This window comes from Osmerus mordax, chromosome 16, assembly GCF_038355195.1.
Source record: "Osmerus mordax isolate fOsmMor3 chromosome 16, fOsmMor3.pri, whole genome shotgun sequence".
Lineage (NCBI taxonomy): Eukaryota > Metazoa > Chordata > Actinopteri > Osmeriformes > Osmeridae > Osmerus > Osmerus mordax.
Window position 1 is genome coordinate 12,255,459 of NC_090065.1, and position 20,685 is coordinate 12,276,143.

Below are 20,685 nucleotides of genomic sequence, written 5' to 3' on the forward strand. Positions count from 1 at the left end.
CTACACATCTGTGCTTGGTACTTCCTGCTGTGTTGTTAGCTCCAGCACATATAGAAGTGATTTACTGCACATTTGCAGCTGTAGAAAGAGCATTTTCATGTACTCTATTGACACACTAAGCATTACCAGTACTTAAGATTAATGCTGTCAGTTAAACGCGTTATTAACGGCGTTAACGCAAACACATTTTAACGGCGTACATTTTTTAGCGCGAGATGAACGTTCTTTTTGGCCTAGCAAACTGTAGTTTTTTTCACGTTGATAAGAGCATTAAAATGAGAAAAAATTATGGGACAAAAAGAAATCAAGGGACATTTAGATAAAAATGTGCGATTAATTGCGATTAATCACGAGTTAACTATGACATTAATGCGAAATATTTTAATCGTTTGACAGCACTTCTTAAAATATAATAATAATAAAAGTAATTCCCTTTACTGCCCAAAAATATACAGTAGTACACAGGACTGTATAAATAAATATTTAAGTGCTGCTACACATTGTAACACGAAAAAGTACTCAGTAATATTCTAGAACATAACTATTTGATATTAAGAATATCAGTCAAACCACATCAGTTATTGTTTTATTCAACAGATTGAGGTTGATCCATGAAACAGAAGTTAAACTAGAGATATTCCATATTCTACCAATCATAACCATAATTTTAGGCCCACAGATATGTTTTAATAGAAATCAAAAATCAAAAATGTTCAATAACAGCTACTGTAAATATGTGCAAATATTATACCATGGTGTCCATTATTTTTTTTATAAATAAAAAGGAAATGAGGCACAGTATCAATGAGAAGGCCTTAATGTCAAGAAGAATTTGGAAGCATTTTGAACCTTCTAGCTCACCCTACATCACACCAGTCTCCACAGGAAGTCATTGCGGATTTAAACTTTAATAGGTACAAAGAAACAAAAAAATAACAATTTGGAATTAATACCAAATCTGGATCTCTGTAGGCTTTAGTCAAACCCTCTTATGCAAAGGTCAAAGATCTATCTAATCGTGGTCATTTTAGGGTCACAATTGAGAAAACAACTATTCAGAGTGAGTCATTAAAACCTCCTGGTTCTCCAGTACTGTTAATTCATGACCATTTGAGGAAGTGCAGTGATGACAATAAGGCCTCTTAAAAAACACCTAGCTCTGGTGGGAGTTTTGACTGGGTTTTTTCCACAGAGACACTGCATGCACAAAACACTAATGGAGAGACAGTGTGAGGCTGTAAACGGAATGGACCGTTTTTCAGGAGGAAAACTACTGTGCAGCTTGTTTTTGGCAGTTGAGTGAGAGGGATGTGTGGTCTGTGAGGGAGAGGGATGTGTGGTCTGTGAGGGAGAGGGATGTGTGGTCTGTGAGGGAGAGGGATGTGTGGTCTGTGAGGGAGAGGGATGTGTGGTCTGTGAGGGAGAGGGATGTGTGGTCTGTGAGGGAGAGGGATGTGTGGTCTGTGAGGGAGAGGGATGTGTGGTCTGTGAGGGAGAGGGATGTGTGGTTTGCAGACAGATCGGTAGTCTTCTCGGGCAGGGGGAGCCATAACAGTCATGATCGAGGAACACAGCTGAAGTCCTCCACAGCTGATGGAAGGTACTGGAACAGACTTTATAGCCAGAATAGCTCATCCTGCTTGTAGTTTGTCTGTAGAACTAACTACGGCAAACCAGTGAGGAGTACAGACCTTGTACGAATCAAAACTCAAATGCACTCGCATCAGATGAGTTGCAGAAGACAATATCAAAATAGACAATCAAAGCTTTCTATTGGAGCAGGTTACCATGAGGAGCACCACAAGGTCCTATATTTAGCTCCAAGTTTTAGCTTGAAGCCCAGTCCATTCCATTCCATGTGTAGCCAGAAAGCTCACAAGGCCAACAACAGATACAGTACACATGCATATACAACTATGACCTCACCCTCTGGTAGAAGAACATGTCTGCAACACAATCCACAACATTTAGAAGAAATGCTACACTCTGGATGGAGCTACGTAAACTGCTTTGTATACCCAACAACAGATCCATTCTAAACGTAAATATTTGAGTTCCGTTGCCTGTTTTTTTTACCATCGCATCATCAATGCTGCTAACAGTACAGAGTTTAACTTATTTTGTGGACATGAACTTGAAGAAAACAGCCAAGACAGTCCTAAGCTACATCTACCACACTCAAATCCATTGAGTATATTTATACATTGGAGGCAACATCCCAGTATATTATTAAATGACTGAGAGCCCCAAAAATACTTAATCGAACAAATCTCCCTCAAACATGCTTTTCAGAGCAGATAAGATAGATATGGTAAAGTGACCTAGTAGCCTAATTTATTGAAGACCAAATTCTCATGGATCTAAATCATAGTGAGACATCATTTCAAACACACTGAAGGACTGTGACCTAATCTACTATATCAAAAAATGAAGGAATGCTTCAGCCATGCTCGTCGGCTATCTCAGTCAACACGACATGGTCAAACCAGCCTGTCTATCTATCTATCTATCCTCATCCTTTTAGGCGTGCATGCAGTGGATGGGTTCACCATCCACTATACCCACACAGCAGGATCCACAGCAAAGGGGACAGGCAGTTGCCGTGGCGACCACAATTAGGTCCGACCCTCCCACATGAGCTCATGTCTTGAGCTCCGAGTCAACCCCAAACTGACTCGCAGAGCGCACACACACACACACACACACACACTGGTCTCTGTGCTTGCGTGTGGGCCAACCCTAGAACGTGTTCTTGGCGTACTGGCACGGCGGGGCGGTGGGCTGCGCCCCGGCCGTGGGCGAGCAGAGTTCCGAGGGGTATGGCTTCAGGCCCAGCTGCATGTTCTCCTGCAGCTTGCGGACGACCACGCGGCAGAACTCCTCACTGCGACGGTGGCACGTGTCCAGCAGCTGGCGCACCTTGGCGGTGCGGGTGGGCCGGTTGACCACCAGCTCGTAGTCCTCGCGCATCAGCAGCGAGCGGGCCAGCAGGGCGTCCAGGCTCTGGTTCAGGCACGCCTCCGTCATCTGCAGCACTATCTCCTCCCGCTGCGCTGCCAGCCAGCCGACGAGGGGACCCAGCGTGGGGGCGGAGGGGTCCGATGGGGGAGAAGCGTCTGAGGGGGGGGGAGGGAGGGGAACGTGGTAAATGAAGGGTGTCAGCTGGGACAGAGTTCAGAGTCCCCCCCCCCTTCACCATCTATCTAGATCGATCCTATCGAGGTGGGGAGGGGCACGGTTGACTTTACCTTGAGGCTGGGGCTTTCCCTGGGGCGTGAGGGTTAGGTTATCCAGATGGGTCTCACACTCTTTGACGGGCAGGCCCGGTTGGAGGGGGATGTTGAAGTTGTTCATGGGCCGGGCACTCTGGGAGTAGTTGCTGAGTTTGTTGTCCAAGCTGTGGTCCTTCAGAGGCTGGGGGTGCTCCAGGGGGACAGGCATGAACGAGGATGGAGACATGTCTGGGGATGGGACACAGAGAGAGACTGGTGGTCGGGGGTGAGACAGACTCTAATCTACTACGCCAGCGAGTCTACTTTAAGCATATAACGGCTATAACGGCTGCCACTGGAGGCTTACCTTTGGAAGGCAGGGCATTGCTGCTGGTGAGATACCGGGGCTGGGACATGTCAGCCTCCTGGGAGGAGCAGGACCCTGACCCAGAGGTGGAACTCTCCTGTGGGAGGGGGCACAGTCAGAAGCAACACACACACACACACACACACAAACCTGTAGGTTTTCTGTCTCTCTGTCTCTTTCTCACTCACATACATGAAAAACTCTATAAGCTTTCCTTCTCACTCAGCTTCACACATGTACAAACCCACACCAAAAATATAAGCTCTCTCACACGGCGCAGAGTATTCTCAAGGAGTAAACAACATAAAGCACTTCTTTGGCACAAACCTTCTCAGAGACACTGATAATATACTGGGTGCTCTGTACGCTATAAACCAGGAAGAGCACATCCAGAGTGGCCTGTGCCAAGTGGATCTCTGTAAGTAGCTGACTGAAAGAACGCCAGGTCCTCTTGGATGTAACAGAAACCTCTGGACTATGTTCTGCTTATTTCCTGACCGGTGAGGTTTGAGTTCTTACAGGCCAGGGACTGGGGTTGAGAACCTTCAGAGACTTCTCCTCATCCCTCTTGTGCTCGCACGCGGGTAGCTGCATGGCCGAGTAGCAGCTCGCCCTCCTCATCTGAAATAGAGGAAGGAAGAGAGAGACGCACACACAAGGTTTTAAATACGCTGCCAGCAATTCTTATGCAATCCATTTCCTATGACTTGTCCCATAAGGGTATGACTTGGTCGCAGGAGTTAAACCTGCTGGTTTATGCTGCCTGACTGAGCTGGATTCCCCCAGGGGGTCATCCGGCTGGAGGACTGACCTTTGACCTCTTGACCTCCAGGACGGCCTCCAGCACACTGACCTCATCAAACCTCCTCAGCATGGGCTCCAGGTCAATCAGGCACTCTACACAGAGACAGAGAGCACACTCAGGACACAGCCGAACACAACTCACGCTGTACTGACCAGATCAACCAGAAATGAGACAAAACGTGTCTGCACCTATGAATCCTCTGTTCTTTCCTATTCAGTCATGTGTGATACCTAAATTGCAGGGGTTAAAGTGTGTGTGTGGGGGGTTGGAGAGAAACGCTTTTTTGTGTTCTGCTAGTTTTCTACAAGGGTGACCAGTGGCAATGACAAGTCATGTTCCGCAATAAAGGTGCACAAACGTATTTCTAAGTCGCAGACACGGTCAGTCATAGACAACGGTGTGTCAGCTGTAACAGTTGCTCCCGGCAACGTTGTGTTAAGTTTGAGTGCACGGAATATAGTAGCTTCCTTGAGCAAAACGTGCAGAAACAAGCACCAGGTTCTCTCAGTTTCTTGCACCAACTGCCAAAAGGCTCACCGTCTCTACCTTCTTCTATCCATGCCCAGCGCCATTTATTTTTGAGTCATTTATCCATGGGTAGGACATCATCCCCAGGCTTCATGAATCATGCTTTCACCGACAATGCTAGCGTGACGTACGGATCTCTTTCACACTGTGTTGCCAGGACCCGCCCTGCTATGCTTCTGATAGGCTTGTAAATTTAGTTATAGTTGCGTTCCTCTCATATTATTGGTAGGGGAAATCAATTGACTCGACAATATTAAACCACATGCAAGTTCCCAATTTTTTTTTCCCTCATTGCCACACAACGGACATCCGGCACGGTGCCGGAATACTTTAAGCCCTGTAAAGGCCAGAGTGGCGGTGAAGAGGAGAGGAAAGAAGGAGGGCTGGCAGGGTGGGGGGTGACGGGGTGGGGGGTGACGGGTGGTGACAGGGTGGGGCCTTACGGAGGAAGGAGGGCCGCTCGTCTGGGTTAGCGGACCAGCCGCAGGTCAGGAGGTTGATGAGGGTGTCCCTGCTGGGGATGTCCCCTGGCAGGTAGTCCAGCCCCGTGTCCGGACGTGAGCCTCGCAGAACACTGAACATGATCTGCATGGGGTTGGTGGCCTCTGCTCACACACACACATAAAAGGGAGTTAGACAAGATGGCTCCGTCGTTGTGGCTTTATACTGAAGTGTGTGTAGTTATGAACAGCATTTGTTGTCGTATTAACAGATATAATCTGGGTGGTTTACTGTAGGATTTTAACAGTAGTTCTGACACCAAGACATTGTGCTGGACAAAAGTACCTTTCTAGCTAAGAAAAAAGGTCAAAATACCTTCAAATGGTATTCGCCTAGACAGCACCTCCCACATGATGATTGCATAACTGGGGGGGAGCAACAATTGAGAAAAAAGTTCATTCTCTGGAGAAAGCATTTGTTATGGGTACAGCTGTCACTCCCCCTTAAAGATAGAGGTGTAGGTGCTAACTGTTATCACACATTTCATTACATGACACCAAGACAGACATTGTTGCAGTGACTCAACTACCGTAACTCTGCCAAGAAACGTCATTGGCCGGGTTTCCCAGATTCTTAGCTCTTAAGAGCTTCTTGTCAGTTTAGAGACTCAAGGGTCATATGTCTTTTCTACATTTCATTTGTCTATCTTCGCTGAGACAAACTCTCCACCCAAGACGGCAGTAAACATTGCATTGACTCTCTCAGCGTTTCCCAGAACTTGCCTGCACTAAACGTACCTGCCAAAACACATTCTCAACAAAAGTATGGCACCCAAAGAATCTATTTCAGCTAAACATGATTGGAACGTTCCAAAAGCATGGCCTTAGATGCTGGTAGGTATCTATAGCATTTTCAACCTCATTTGAAAGAATGCTAAAGCATTCTTGGATGTAACCATGCATGACTACTTCTTTCATTCAACACAAGGCAAACTATGCTTGAATCCCCCTTGACAAATCACCACCTGGGTTCCCAGTGACTCACCTGTACATGTCGTGCTTGACATCAGCCCGTCGACTCCGGGAGGGTTCGTAACTCTCGGGGGGCATGTAGATCACGGTGCCGCCCATCTCTGGGGGCTTGGACCCGGAGCACTTACTGATGGACAGTTGGCGCCACTTGGAGAGGCCAAAGTCTGCAATCTGGACAAAGCAGAGGACTGCTATTGGGCTGGACACTCTAACATAAATATGGCAATAACAAAACAAAAACACATTATTTATTGGGTTTTCAAAAATTGTTTGCAGAGGAAAAATAAGCATGCAAACTGCATAATTGGGCTAGATTAGGAGCCGGTTCATTCTGGAAGACAGATTTGGATAATGAGGTGCTCATTCATATTTAAATCCTATGTTTCCCCATTTTCAGTGCAGCGAGACAGTTTAATTGTACCTGTGATTATCATTAATATTATGAGGAGAACTGGCTTTAGTAGAGCTCAATCAAAGAAGGATTTAAAGACAGGGAGCTGCTTGGTGTTCACACTAAAGTTGGTAAAACACACACCTTGACGTGAAACTCCCCATCCAAGAGGATATTTTGCGTCTTCAGGTCGTGGTGCAAGAGAGGTGGGGTCATGTTGTGTAGGAAGTTGACCCCCAGGGCGATCTCATACAGTATCTGCAGTCTCAGAGGCCAGGCAAGAAGGGGATACAGGCTTTTCTACAAACAGCCAGGGAAGACAAAAGGAAACAACATAACTGAAACTAAATGGAGGAAGGGAAAACAACTATGAAATCAAAGTGAAACTTAAAATGTCCGGAACTTCCAAAGGGGTGTGCTCACTACTCGAATTGTAGGACTAACTATCTTTTCTCGATAGGCATGTTTGTTTTCTGTTTCTATGGTCCAATATGGGTAAAGTACCAAATCTACACACTAGCCTTATTTAAAGGTTGGATGAGACATGACCCACCGACCGTCCTCATAGAAACTTCTAGCAATTGACCAAATAACCATTAAACAAGATCCAGGGATTTAAGATTCTCAGTCATAGACAGTGCTGCTCCTGACACAAAAAGGATTTGAAAGGTGTCACCTCATGAAGCAGCTGGTCTAGGGAGCCATTGATCATGTACTCTGTGACAATGCAGAAGAATTCTGGCTCATTGCAGACGCCAAATATCTGGATGATGTAGTTGAAACGGGCCTTATGGAGCACCTCTGCTTCCTTCAGCAAGCAATTCCTTTCCCTGGAACAGTCAAAACAATACAACACTTTTTGAACACTTCCTCATCAGCAACAATCACTGATGTGACCAGAGATGCAAGGAAGGGATGAACATTAGTACTTCATTTGTTTGTCCTCAATTCTTGTCCTCTAAGATCTACTGTAGAAAACATAAGAAATCATATGACATGCTGTGTCATCTCTATGTCTACCATAAATAATGGGCACCAACAATGAAGAATTGAGATGTAGCGAACAACTCATGTAGTGTTTCACGTGCTTCACGTACCTTTCGCCAACGGGAGAATCCAACTTCAAGCACTTAATTGCTACGGTTGTCCGCCAGTCAGAATGTTGTGCCTTGAAAACGGTTCCGAACCCACCTTTGCTAAGATAGTGCAAGTCCGTCAGCTTTTGATAGGGGATCACCGGTAGAGTGCTAGTGAGACTACAAAGGTTCACACAACCCGTGTGCTCCATTATTGTGAGCCTACAATGCCTCTTGAAATGCTTTATCGTATGACTGAAACAGAAAGCGGAATATATAGTTCCCTTTTTCACAAGGAAAAGCCCCTTGACAGGCGGCAACACTACAGAACATATTCAATAGACTCAACGCAATGTTTATCGAGCAGATATGTATGACGTAGTGGTAGGCATGTTGCTAGATTAGCACACGGCCTCGTTATGCGCCTATACAGCTAACCTAGCTGTCTTACCTTTTACCGACTCGCCTGAAATAGTCGTTTTTACCTAAACTCCCGGACAGTTAGAGTAAATGTGATGACGCAAAACCGTATGTTTGAGACCACAACAAACGGCAATCTCCACAATATGGTTTTCAATGGTGGTTTTCAAGAGCTAGGTTGTTGACAAGCTCCACTTAGGACTACTGTAATCAAGTAGTATACTAAATGTTAGCTAACACTTGCTAATAACTGAGCAATATGCGAATTATGCATTTGTAACTAATTCAAAAGTTACAATTCTACGAATAAACTTGTCAGAATCGTCATTTAGCTACAGTACAGTAGTTCAGTGCAAGCTAGCTAGCAGGCGTGTGATGATGTGATGTCAAGTGAAGTGTTGCCGAGAGACTGAAGTAGGTTGATATACAGGTTGAAAATTGCGTTGCGTTGTTCAATGCGTTGTTATCTCGTGTTTTTAGATGTTATAACGCATTTAACATGTTTGTTAATGGTCGATCAACATTGTCAGCCTTTCCTGACAAAACTGAATACTTACGTAAAGTTATGGATTACTTTTTTGTATTGATACATACTTTATTCATTGAGGAATGACCGTGATTGCAACGTGCAGTACGTTTAAGTAGCTCTAATTGCCTGTATACAGTATGCATATTTTTGAGACAAAGCCACAAATTCAAGCAACGAACAAGCAGCTATATTACTAGGAAACATATTTGTAGTGATTATTGTTGTAGGCTTTTTTTGGGTAAAATAAACACAAATGTCACAACAACCTAACGTGGTTGGGATTTTCCCAGATGTTTGTAGGCTATTTGGCTTAATTTGTGTAATAGAAAGGGCATAGGTTCAGATGGGATTTTTTGTCTCCTGGTTAACTCAGGGAGCCCAAAGGAGGAAGCTTCCGAAATAAAAGGCTATTTTCTAGAATACCCTCTCTGCTCGTTTGATGTGAATTGAGAAAGAGGGCGAGCACATTTTTTACACACGTTTGTTTTTGCAATCTCATTTTTGTAAGTTTAGAGACAAGTGCACACCTGTGGTGTAATATACAAATACTATTTGAAGGAACGCTTCAATGGCATTAGATGCCCAAAGTTATTGTCGAATTGTCCTGACATGTTAACATCATTGCCACATTGGACATTAGGCCTATTTTAATTCAGTACAAAAAAATACAAACGCAACATTTAAATAACAAATAACATTTTCTATTTTATTTTCAACAGTCATTTTGGACAAAAATGAAAAACATTTGATGTAACTAATTATTCAAAAAAGATATATGTGCCATTCATTAAAGTTTAGAATTAAACCATTCAAGAACTACATTCTCCCTGGGATAATGCATTGTCTACGCCACTAGATGGCAGCATTGTCTTTAAGGTTGACATTCCCCTTCACTTGACAGTCAGCATTAAAGGTCTTTTCAGAATATCTTTTTGTCTGGGCTATTAGCTCAGAAAGACTTTCCGGGGACCCCTGCTGTAGGACAAGAATTGGGACCTCAAAGAAAATGTATTGAATGTATGTATGTTTGTATTGATCTCTAACTGTAATCATGAACAACACAATGGGTCTGGGGTTATGTAGAGAATCTTGGCCATGGAATTTGACAAAAAACACTGCTGCTGCACATAATTGTTTTTGGAGCTGACCAGATCTCTCACATGCCCTTACTGGCCTTTCTGCAAGTACAGTACATCTTAGATATTCATTGTCTGAGCAGAACAATTGGCTTATTGGATTAAATTAAAACATAATAACAGTAAACCTTTAGGAAGCTTGTTGAGGTACTAATAGTGAATCCATACAAGGTAATTCAATTGTAACGAGTTATATATTTTACGTGAACTGATCAACCTTCCTAAACTCGGGAGAAAATGTATAGGATTTCACCAATTTAACCATATTTAAGGCATTACATAACTCAAATTGTTCAGGTGGCAAGTACTTTTAATTAGATTATTGTTTTATTTTGATCTCTATGAGACTAAATAGTCTTTGCACAGCCACTATTTTGATCATGGAAGTATTTCCCAGAAATATTTTTTATAGAGGAATGCAGAGTGTTCGTTTTAAAGGAAGTGTGTGAATAGCAAATGTGGATCAATAAATCTGCTCTAACTAATGTAAAACGCCAAACACAGAATTACTGTATACTTTCTATCCAGCATACTAGGAAGTGTTCTATGCATATCTTCAACTACAGCAAACAGAGAACGACAGTTATTGTAGTTGTACTGAACCAGCTTGTATTGGGTTTCAGTGGGGGCATCCTCCTCACCTGGCAGACCTGCCCCCTCATCATTCCCACCCTCCTGACTCATCTCATCTAATGCACTATATGGGTCTCCAGATTTCATTTTGTGAGTAGTCTCAATAAATCTTCTGGCAAGTGTATAGAGGTAATGGTTAATCCACTAGTATACGTTTGCAGAAGTGGCCCTATGCCTTTGTCTAATAAATGCACGGATGAACAACTTCTGCTCTGCAGTTGTCCTGAGATTGCATGGCTGGTGGAGGGCCTAAGCATAGGTTCACAGAGGTAAGATGACTAGTGTGGAATTCAAGGCACTTCAAGGCAAACTGACCATAGTAGGTCAGTTTTTTTGGACTCGAACCGAGCCAGTGACCTCAGAACTAAGACTTATAGTCACTACAACTTCCAGCCCCAAAACCAGTTCACAGCCCAGCTCACAAAAAAAAGTTCTAAAATGTTTTAGATATGAAGTTACCCACACATCACATCCTTATTTTGAAACATCAAAAACATTCAGTTACATGACTGAACAAGATTTTTTTTAAACTGCCCAAACTACACATTTCCATTTAACTGCACTTACAACATATCTTATACTTTAGACAAAAGGTTTTAATTAGGTAGGCATGTGTCTCACTCTACCTCTTTATTGGTCACTGTAACATCTACCAGAATCTACAAGAGAAGACAGGCTGGTGCCCTCGATGGTTTGTCAGCAATCAAAAGGCTTTTAGTCAGTGTGAGGTTACCAAGCCATCTGAGTTGGCAGCACTCTTCTCCCAAGAGGTGTCTTTCACGTTGCCATGCCCCCAAAAATGTAGGCAACATACTACATCTGTTTATCAGATATGGCATTGATATCATTTGTAAAGTTGCATTCTTCTGCAGATGGCACAAAAGGCTATATTGGAACCAACAAAATGTTTCAATCCTCACTGTATATTTACATACTCAACCAACATTGTCCTTGCCAAGTAATACAATTAATACATTAATAGAATAATAAACTGCATTATCACATAAGGTTAAAGAAAATAATTAATATGCCAAAGCGTTGCTGTTTTGAAGGTTATGTTACATTGACATCCTTCTGTCCTGTTAGATAAGATAAGGAGGACATGTTAGAGAGAATTTGGAGACATTAAATTGTTATCAAAGATGCACTTAAGATTTTACTTCTATATAGCATGTAAAGTACATTTTCATTGTCTTAATAAATGATCTGATTGCATGCCATCAGACCCATGAGAACCATCTTTCATGCCCTCTACAGATTGTGTGCTGGGGGAAGGGGAAATCACTAGGCTACAGAGGGATATGGAGTCTGCCTCCAACCTAGCAACTAGGTGCTGATTGGCTGGTAGTCAGGGCTCTTTTACTGTTGCATTGGTTGGAAATGGGAGAAGCAGACGGAGACAGAGGGAGGAGAAAAGTGATTGGTTGTTGAAAACTGAAGGGGAAAATCTCAATTGCCAATGCCTTAGAGACTGTTTGATGATGTATTTCAGGCGTGACTATAAAGGTAATTCATTTCTCAGCCCAGGAGTTATTTTAAGGGGGGTGGTAAGAAAAAGGGCAAAGACAACATGGCATACAAATGTGTGCGTAAATATCAAATAATGAAAGAAAAAGAGGACCTACAGAATCAGAGGTACCTTTTGCATCATAAGGTGCTCTGCGACTTTACTGCAGTAAACTCATGCTTGTACAGACAAATGTATTCTTTATTTTTTGCCACCAGGCCTGCATTTCTGTTTTATTTTACCTACCTGTATACTACAGGAAAACAGGTACATTCTCTTACTCTCTCTTTTACTTACTACAAAACCAACAGAGCAAGATGGACCCATAATTCACAGATGATATACACACATAATTCTCGCCTTTTCCTTTCTCACACACACACTAAGTGACTCAGTGGCCTAGGTGGTGCGTTGGTACAAGCTGTCCTGGTTCCTATGCATCCGGCCCCTCCAGAAGGCCAGGCTGTCCACTCTCTCTGCTGACAGTTTAGAACAGGGACTAATCCATGGCCTGGATTTGAGGCAGATCTCCCCCGAACACCCCATTGCCACACCATTAATCCAGTCTGTCCTATCATGGACCTGCTGCCACTGTACAGGCCAACTGATGTTCACGTCTTGGCCAATGGAGTTTCATTGACCATTGTGTGTCCTCATCTCACCAGATTTGGACTACAAGTCCACTGTGTCATCACCACCACCACCCTACTGTTAACCCTCAACTGAGCCACAATGGTCTATTAATGGTTAATCTAGACTAAGAGGATATGCTATTTAACATGAGATGTGCTGTTCAAGATGAGATCCAGGGTGTGACTGCAGTATCTAGAGGCACATCACACCAGGTAGTACTTCTTATGTCAACCATGTTCACAGACTAATCAACCAGCTTTGAAAAACAATGGATACTCAAGCAGTAACATGCACTGTGATCGCAAGTCTGAGAAGATGCTCTGAGATGACAGCATTCTCTACTCATATCGAGAATGCTGGGGATTTACAGCACAGAAACGCTCCCTAATAGCACATAGCGCATTGTGAAACTTTACATCTTCAATTATAAACCTGAGTTTTAAGGTAAAAAAGGAAATGACAAACAAACACACAAGTCAACGAAACCCTTATTAGTTTATTGTTTCTCAGGAAGAAAAGGTTAGAATTGTACATGGCTAAGTGCGTCACCCATCAAGTTGCCTAAAACTCCCTGGTCGAGTTTTAAAGGGAGGTTCTTTATATATATATATAACCTCCATCGTCCAACTGCAAAAACAGGTTTTACAGTTCTTCAGTACAGAGTCTATTGTCCTCAAACTTGAAAAAATGTGCCAAGAACAATATGGATACCTTTCCTCTTAACTATGTGGGCTACATGTCATGAAGAACATCTATAGCTTTTTGCAATGCAACAGTTCAAGTAATGGAGACAGGACATTTCCAGACCTCTGGCAGTTAACCCAAAGACATACTAGGTCACATCATCTTATCAACGCCACCATAGAGAGTGCATTTATGCGTCAAACGTTACCCCTACCATACTAGCATCACAGAACAACACTGTTGGATTGCACTTTACTTCAAGCTTCTTCTTCTGTGGCGTGTTTTAGAAAAAATATATATAGAATACAAAAAAGCTTATACTTCTTTGAGTAACAGGATATAACATACAGTACTTCAGTTTATGTTTTGATCTGCAAGTCAGTAGGTGTGTGATTTGTCCCTCCCTATACATTAAAATTTTAATACAATTTTAAGAGGGATGCAGCATTGCTCATAAGTGCTTTGGTTAACTGGTACATTAATGCTACATAATTGTCTGTCAGTGATCATCTAAAGCTTCTAACAAGGGGCACTTCTGACAACACCATAACCCTTTAAATACACATTTGTGGTATTTACCTAAAAAGTTTGGTCCACCACAGTTACTGTATGTGACTGAATCATAACATAATTTTAGCACCGTTGACATTCCGGAATTGGTTGGTTTGTAAATATGTAAAGACCAACATGGTCTTGCGTGGCCATTAGCACAATATTTTTTGAGTTGTCAAAATGTGGAGGCTATTAGTCAAAGTTAAGAAAAGCACCTTATGAGCATTTCACACGTGTCCATAAAACATCCCTTTGACCCATTTAACACACAGAAACAAGACAGAAAAGTCAAAAATATTTTTCCAAACAATGAAACAAAATCATTATACTTAAAAATAAAATATATATAAAAAAAAAAGTTCAAGCTGACATTCAAGTTCCGCTCACCCTCGATCAGTGAAATCACATTCACGAAAAACGACTGGAATCAATCTAGTGCAAATCCTTCGATCCGTCTGTCCCATCTACATCTCTGGTGCAGCCGGAGTGAGTCCAGCAGTGTGTTTCGGAGTCTGTAGGAGTTTGTGTTCTCCTGTGTGGGGGGAGGGTGCTGGGACGGTGGCGCTGACTGGGAACGCCAGCCGCACGTCCAGGGCGTCATTGTGCTGTGCCAGGGAGTTGAGGCCGTAATGCAGGACGAGGTCCTTAAGAGAGGTGTGGACGTCGTAGGGCTCAGCAAAGCCGAAGCCATGTGGCGTGCTGTAGATCATGCAGTGCTTCACTTCTTCGTTCACGCTGAAAAGGAAGGGAATACTGAATAACTACCAGGGTAACTGGGAGTCTCCCATTGTCACTGCAGCTTACTCCTTCACTAATCTTCTGGCCGAACCACAGCTGCATGTTAAGCTATACAAAATAGCCATGAGGTCACCATAGTGCAATATGCAATTGGATTTGTTTGGAAAGCAGAGAATCCACAGATTTATATGCCTCAAAATACACTTGTTGCTATGATAAGCCAGAAACCAATTCTGAAAACCTTTGTCCTACATTTACGTTATTGATGGGCACAAACAAAACTGTTTGTCAATTCCAATCAAATACAAAAATTGGACATGATAATAACAATCAAGATTTGCCTTAGTGCCATCTTTTTTGCTGTCATCCCGTTATAGACGAAGCTTTCTCTACCATGTAAATGCAGCAGATACTTACACAACAGAGCAGGCATAGCAGCCCTGCTTGCTGCTCTCGCGCACCAGGAACGTTCCAGAAGGTTTCTCTTGTAGCATCTCTTCAGCCTGGGTCCTGCTTAGCTCGCCCACAAACCAGTTTGTCTCATCATGATGAGGCAGCTTCTCGTCTCCTTTCAACACATAGGTGCTGCAATAAATGTAAAGTGTTGTTAATACAACTCCCTAATGTTTGTAGATCTCATCTGCCATAATGTCTGTGCTCTGTTTCTTGATAGTAAAATGAAGAGGCTTACTCATCACTGCTGTCGTTTGGAATGCCCAGCCAATCGTGAATGCATTTCTGTCGCACACCTTTGTGATTCAACCAGCTGAATTCAAAGAGAGAGTAAAGGTAGTGGAAGAAAAGTTACAAAGGGGTAAAATGTAAAATATGACCATTTAAGACTTGTAAATCTGACAAGAGTGTGCGATAATTCTGATCATGTAATTATCAGCTCCAACAAAGTCTCCATTGAGAGTGGGACACTCACTTGAGGTACTGGTCCCTGATGTTGCGCAGCTGAATGAGGTCAGGCCTCAGGCTGTTGATCTTCCTGTCTGTCTCTCTGTAGTCTAGCACCTGGGTCCTCAGATCCTGCTCCAGATGGACTTTACTGTCGTAGATCTCCCCCAGACGAGACTTCAGCTTCTCATAGTTAATCAGGAAGCTGGGGGAGGAAGGCAGAGGTTAAAAAATGTCACAGGTCACAAGGGTCAGGGGTCAGGTCTACACATACTGCCAGCATGAGCCAAACTGGAGCTGGAGGAGGCGAAAGGGAAACACATGTTCATCCTACGCTTACGACCAGATGAAAGACATTACTAGATCAAGTCGGTGTTACACGGCTGCTGGCTTGGATGCTCACCTCTCGAGGTCCTTCTCGGTTCCCTCAGGTAGGTTGTCCCTCTCAAACTCCTCTCCGTAGCGCTCCTGCTCGCGGCATTGCTCTTCGAAGATCATCATTGTTTCATTGAAGGCCTCTATCGCCGTCCTCTTCATCTGGATCTCCTGGACCGGAAAGGGGGAAGGCAATGGAGATCGTTAGCAAGGTCACAGGTCACTTAGGATCACAGAATAACTTAAGATGTGCTGCATCCGTCTGACTTTAGGTGAAGGTCTCACCTGTGAGGTCTTTGTGTAGGCCTCGTACAGACGGTCAAATTCCTTGGACTTTTCTTGATACTGACTTTGGTATTCCTGTAGCTTTCTTCCAGCAACATCCACACTGTCCTCCCTAATGAAACGATCCTGGGAACAGATACATCCAGCTATCGTGATCAGAACTCAAGTTTCCATTGGTCAAGACCATAAAGTTTGACCCAAATCCAAAAAGTAGGATGCCACACATGAAACTGCGTCATTGAATTGAGTAATAACACAGAAAGACAAAGCGTGATGTGTTTACCTGTTGAAAGCGGGACAGTGGGTGCGTGAGTGTCACGTCGAGCATGGCGTTGTACTCCACCAGAGGATGGTGCTGGTAGTGCCAGATGAGCTCAACCACGGAGTTGAAGGTGAGGGGGTCTGAAAAGCCATACTTCCCCTCTCGGTGGTAGATCCTGATCAGCTTGTTGTGCCCATCTTTTCTACACGGACGAGGAAAGAAGGGAATCGTGACGTCATTTTGCTAAATGAAGGAATGGAGTTAAGGAATAGGGGGCGGTGGGGAGGGTTTGGTCGAGAGACACTTCAGCGTACCTCAGTGTTAGCGTGAAGTCTCCCGGTGCCTTTGTTGAAGCATCACGCACCAGGAAAGATCCATCAGGCAAGTCATGAAGCTTTTCATTCACCTCTTCTCTGTTGGAGTGATAAAACAGGATATTTTACAAAGAAATACCATGACTAGACCCAACATGGTGAAATGGTATAAGCATAACATGATGGGGAACAGTGGACCTGTTACCTGGTAATGTCACCCCAGTACCACTCAGCATCCTCCAAGGGGTAGATTGGTGGCCCTCTGGGGCAGTTGGTGGAGGACATTGGCTTCATTGACCTAGGTGGGAGAGCTGTGAGGCAGAGAGAAAGACAAAAATACACAAAAATATCAGACTTGTTGTTTGGAGGGAGGAGGTTTACTGTATACCAGTCTCTACATTTATCAACTCTCCTGAGAGAAAACCTGCCAACACACACAAGCACCCTTGACTAGCATTGTCACAATCTCCTGACAAGCCCAAGCATGTCCCAAGCTGATAAAATGTCAGGTCAGCAGAGTATTAAGCACTTCTGTAAATTACATCAAGACCATTTTCAATCTATTTCAATCAAATGCAAATCTGATTGTTACATGGAGAACCTTCATTTTAATTAGTGTTCAAATGCTCACCCTAAATCTTCTGAACAACCACAGAATACATTTCTTAAATCTGATCCTCCAACCCCCCTTTTTTTCTAATCCAGAATCTCCAAAATCCTCTTAACTTTCCCGTAATCATAAAACTAACAAGAACTCTGAACCTGGCCAAAAAAAATAAGAAAACGTTTCCCAAAAATGTAAAAAGCTAGGATCCAAACCACACCAGGAGCAGGAGAGGGGTAATATATTTCACTGCAGGAGCCTACAAAAGTGTCTTTCATGAAACATCTAGCAGAACATAACAAGACTCTCAGTGAGAAGAAAATGTGGGTTTCCTACTCTATCCGCTTTCCATTTCTTTTTTCTAACTTTTAAATAAACAAAAGGCAGGTGCAAGAGCACAGTGGTTGCAAAATAGGAAGCAGGACTCAAGACTCAGCTAAATTCTACCATAACCACCCTGGCTGCTCTAAAGCTACCCCCACCATTCTGGGGGTTGTCATCCACAGAGCTCCACAGAAAAATCACAAAAAGCACCACGTCAAACTCATCTGTCCAAAAACAGCTTTCTGAGGTTGACCGTCATCAAAATGTCATATTAATGTTACATCAATGCAGGCAATAGTTGGCAATTTGGGAAAGCTTTTTGTCTGCCATCTATGGTTTCCTGCACTCAGCAACGCAAGCGCACCATGGCAGCGCACACATTCACCACGGTCGGCTGCAGTCAAGGAAATGGAACAAAGCAGTGGAGCTGCAGTTTTCATGCGTCATTTTCAGAGCACTCAATACCCAACTCTTCACTCTCGGCAATTAACAACCATTGAATAAGCTTTATCAAAAGTTAATGGTTTATTGTAACAAACTTTGTTATTATATTTTAATAAAAGTTGAAAGATTGGTAGATCCAAGAGCAATTCTCCATTGCTCATAGCATACTCAAGGTAGGTATGCTATTACGTAATTGGCAAGCGAAATGCGCTATGCTCGGGTAATGTCTTGGGGGAAGCAGGATAGTGTCAACTAATACGGACACAGACACCCGTGCAACACCGACCAGGTGTCAAGCTTTGCCAGTTACCTAGGTGAGAAGCTGTGCCACATTTGACAATGCAGATCCGACAAAAGGCTTAGCCTACCTGGTGGTGCTTGGTCCATTTCGATGTAAAATAGAACTTCGGCAGTATGGAACATCACGTTCCAAGCCTTTTACCTCGAGCCTGTCCAAATGGCAGGGTATGACACGTTCCAACTGCCCAAAAAATGAATAGTAGGCTACTATTTTTCAATATATGCCGAGTTATTTTAGAGGCGCAACGCCACGTCCCCCGGGATACGTCTAGTTACAGAATGTTTAAATCCAACTTCTAAGCACATTGTAAACCCAAATGTAAAGTATTCTATTATTTTTAATAGAGTTTGCAAAGAAATGCGGTGTAGTCTAAAGATTGTCACTCCTTGCAATGTCCTTGCACACTTTATGTGCCGAGGCTGAAACCCTCTTTATTCTCCGGTCCAAAGGGACTTTAACAGGAATTTGTAACATCATCTTGGGAGAAACCAAAATCTGCCGATTGAAGAGGGTGGTGGTTCTGTGATCAAACACAGTTCAATGCATAATATCCTACAAAACACCTTTAAGGTAAATATGATTATTAATAGTTACTTGTGTTTTGGGTGATATTCATTATTTATAAGAATTTACTGTATATATCCTGTAGGCTAATTGTATGACTATTCTTAAGACCTTCAACAAATATGGTATATTCCAGACCGGATCGTTTCATTCACTTCTCCCCAGGCATGGAGGTAACTGTAACTCCAGACGGTGTGAATGGAACTAGGCTACTTTGTTCATGCATCGTTTCTTGTCAGCATATATTTATATTACGTTACAATGTAATGCTACAAAATATGAATATGCTCTCCAGCACTGCATACCTTTAATAAAATTGTATGATATACACATGTTTGTGTATCTGTATTAGTATTTATTGTCTAAGTAATGTGGCCCGAATAGACTCAAATATGTATGTAAAATTTGTAATGGTATATATTAAAAATTCATCGTTTTTGTTAATTTTTTTTTCAGAACTTCTCAAACTTATTTCTGCTTTGTTGATTTGTTGTATTTGATAAAATTCTGTCCTGTGAGTGAATGTCTATCACCTTGATTAATAAACAGATTTTAAACCATGCTTCCATGGCCTTGTAGTTTTATCAGCATAGCAAACCTATGAAGAAAATGTATTTCATCTCAGCAATCAAGCACTATACTTAAAATGAAACATCTTAGCTCTTATAGCGTTTCTTGATGATGATATGCCATATCTTTTTATCATTATGTTAGTATCAATACTTATGAATTGTATCTAAATACATACAATAGAAGCTTTGTTTCCAGCCAAACATAAAACATCATTGTGATGCAAACCCAGTCCAAAGGGGTTGTCCTAGAGAAAACTGTGCGGTTACGTTGGTCAGTGAACAAGGCCTGTATTGGTCAGAGGTCTTTCTCTGTTGATGTCCAGTCATTTATGGTAGCCTCCCCTTTGACCCCTATCAGAGTTGGTGAGAGGATTTGCTTAAATACTTAGTTTTCCCATGAGTGAGGAGGCGCTCTCCTGTTTCTAAGGCCACTCAGTCTGTCTCATTATCTTCTCACACTATGCCAGAGAGCCCCTGTATACACACAAATACTGCTCAGTAATTTGTTTATTTATCATTTCAACCCTTTAATGTATCACTCCCAAATTGCTCATGAGAGTCAGACGCGGGCTTGAGGAAGTTTGCAATCAGAGGGGGATTTTAGGTAATACAACCACCAGTTAACAGGTGTGTTTTTTATGTGGGGGGGATGCATGCTTTTTGGAAGTTCATATTGCCCTGTGAATGGCGTGTCAGGGCATGTCAGTGGCTGCCCATCCCCCTTGTGTCAGTCTGGACATAGAATGTGCCCTCTTGATCCCAGGGTCTGACCTCCATGACATTTGTCACTCCCAAGATTCTTCTGTGCAAACACTTTTAATACTAGTACCAGTACTGAATCTGTGTTGGTGTACAGCTATTCCCCTGGTGAGCCTGGGGTTGTGAGTTAGTGGGTATCTCCAAGAGTGATAGGCTTGTGTGTGTGTTCTGCGTGGATATGTTATAAGAGTGTTTTAGTATGTGAACTCGGTGGGTTTCAGAGGGGCGGCATGCAGGATAAACCTTCAGGCTCTGTTACCCAGATTTAGACAGCCCTGATAGGATCAGTGGGAGCTAA

The 20,685-nt window shown here is 42.9% G+C and overlaps 2 protein-coding genes across 4 annotated transcripts; both read right to left on the minus strand.

The window, feature by feature from the left end:
- Positions 1–573: 573 nt before the first annotated feature.
- On the minus strand, positions 574–8,642 carry LOC136959392 (receptor-interacting serine/threonine-protein kinase 2-like). 3 transcript variants are annotated; one of them, XM_067253716.1, is made up of 12 exons: positions 8,303–8,642; positions 7,873–8,106; positions 7,452–7,605; positions 6,920–7,075; positions 6,398–6,555; positions 5,729–5,778; positions 5,356–5,517; positions 4,391–4,476; positions 4,099–4,200; positions 3,580–3,676; positions 3,249–3,485; positions 574–3,116 (listed from the first exon to the last, which is right to left on the minus strand). In XM_067253716.1, the coding sequence occupies exons 2-12, from the start codon at positions 8,061–8,063 to the stop codon at positions 2,740–2,742; spliced, it is 1,770 nt and encodes a 589-aa protein (XP_067109817.1). In that variant the 5' UTR covers positions 8,064–8,106; positions 8,303–8,642; the 3' UTR covers positions 574–2,739. The 3 variants fall into 3 exon arrangements, with proteins under 3 accessions (XP_067109817.1, XP_067109818.1, XP_067109819.1); XM_067253717.1 differs by having other exon boundaries at positions 3,249–3,461; positions 7,873–8,641; XM_067253718.1 differs by lacking the exons at positions 7,873–8,106; positions 8,303–8,642 and having other exon boundaries at positions 6,920–7,070; positions 7,452–7,458.
- A 4,558-nt stretch (positions 8,643–13,200) lies between these two features.
- LOC136958590 (phosphatidylinositol 3-kinase regulatory subunit gamma-like) lies at positions 13,201–18,905 on the minus strand. The gene is made up of 10 exons (XM_067252598.1): positions 18,560–18,905; positions 17,025–17,130; positions 16,820–16,918; positions 16,527–16,707; positions 16,244–16,369; positions 15,987–16,129; positions 15,612–15,788; positions 15,375–15,449; positions 15,101–15,268; positions 13,201–14,680 (listed from the first exon to the last, which is right to left on the minus strand). The coding sequence occupies exons 1-10, from the start codon at positions 18,612–18,614 to the stop codon at positions 14,410–14,412; spliced, it is 1,401 nt and encodes a 466-aa protein (XP_067108699.1). The 5' UTR covers positions 18,615–18,905; the 3' UTR covers positions 13,201–14,409.
- Positions 18,906–20,685: the final 1,780 nt, after the last annotated feature.

Excerpts from the sequence above, each read along its gene's own strand:
- LOC136959392 (XM_067253716.1), bottom strand. The coding sequence starts at position 8,063 with ATGGAGCACACGGGTTGTGTGAACCTTTGTAGTCTCACTAGCACTCTA. Across the intron at positions 7,606-7,872 it reads GATTCTCCCGTTGGCGAAAG|GGAAAGGAATTGCTTGCTGA; the intron begins GTACGTGAAGCA and ends TGACTGTTCCAG. Across the intron at positions 3,117-3,248 it reads GGGAAAGCCCCAGCCTCAAG|ACGCTTCTCCCCCATCGGAC; the intron begins GTAAAGTCAACC and ends CCCCCCCCTCAG.
- LOC136958590 (XM_067252598.1), bottom strand. The coding sequence starts at position 18,614 with ATGTTCCATACTGCCGAAGTTCTATTTTACATCGAAATGGACCAAGCA. Across the intron at positions 17,131-18,559 it reads AATGGACCAAGCACCACCAG|CTCTCCCACCTAGGTCAATG; the intron begins GTAGGCTAAGCC and ends TCTGCCTCACAG. Across the intron at positions 15,789-15,986 it reads ACCGAGAAGGACCTCGAGAG|CTTCCTGATTAACTATGAGA; the intron begins GTGAGCATCCAA and ends TTCCTCCCCCAG.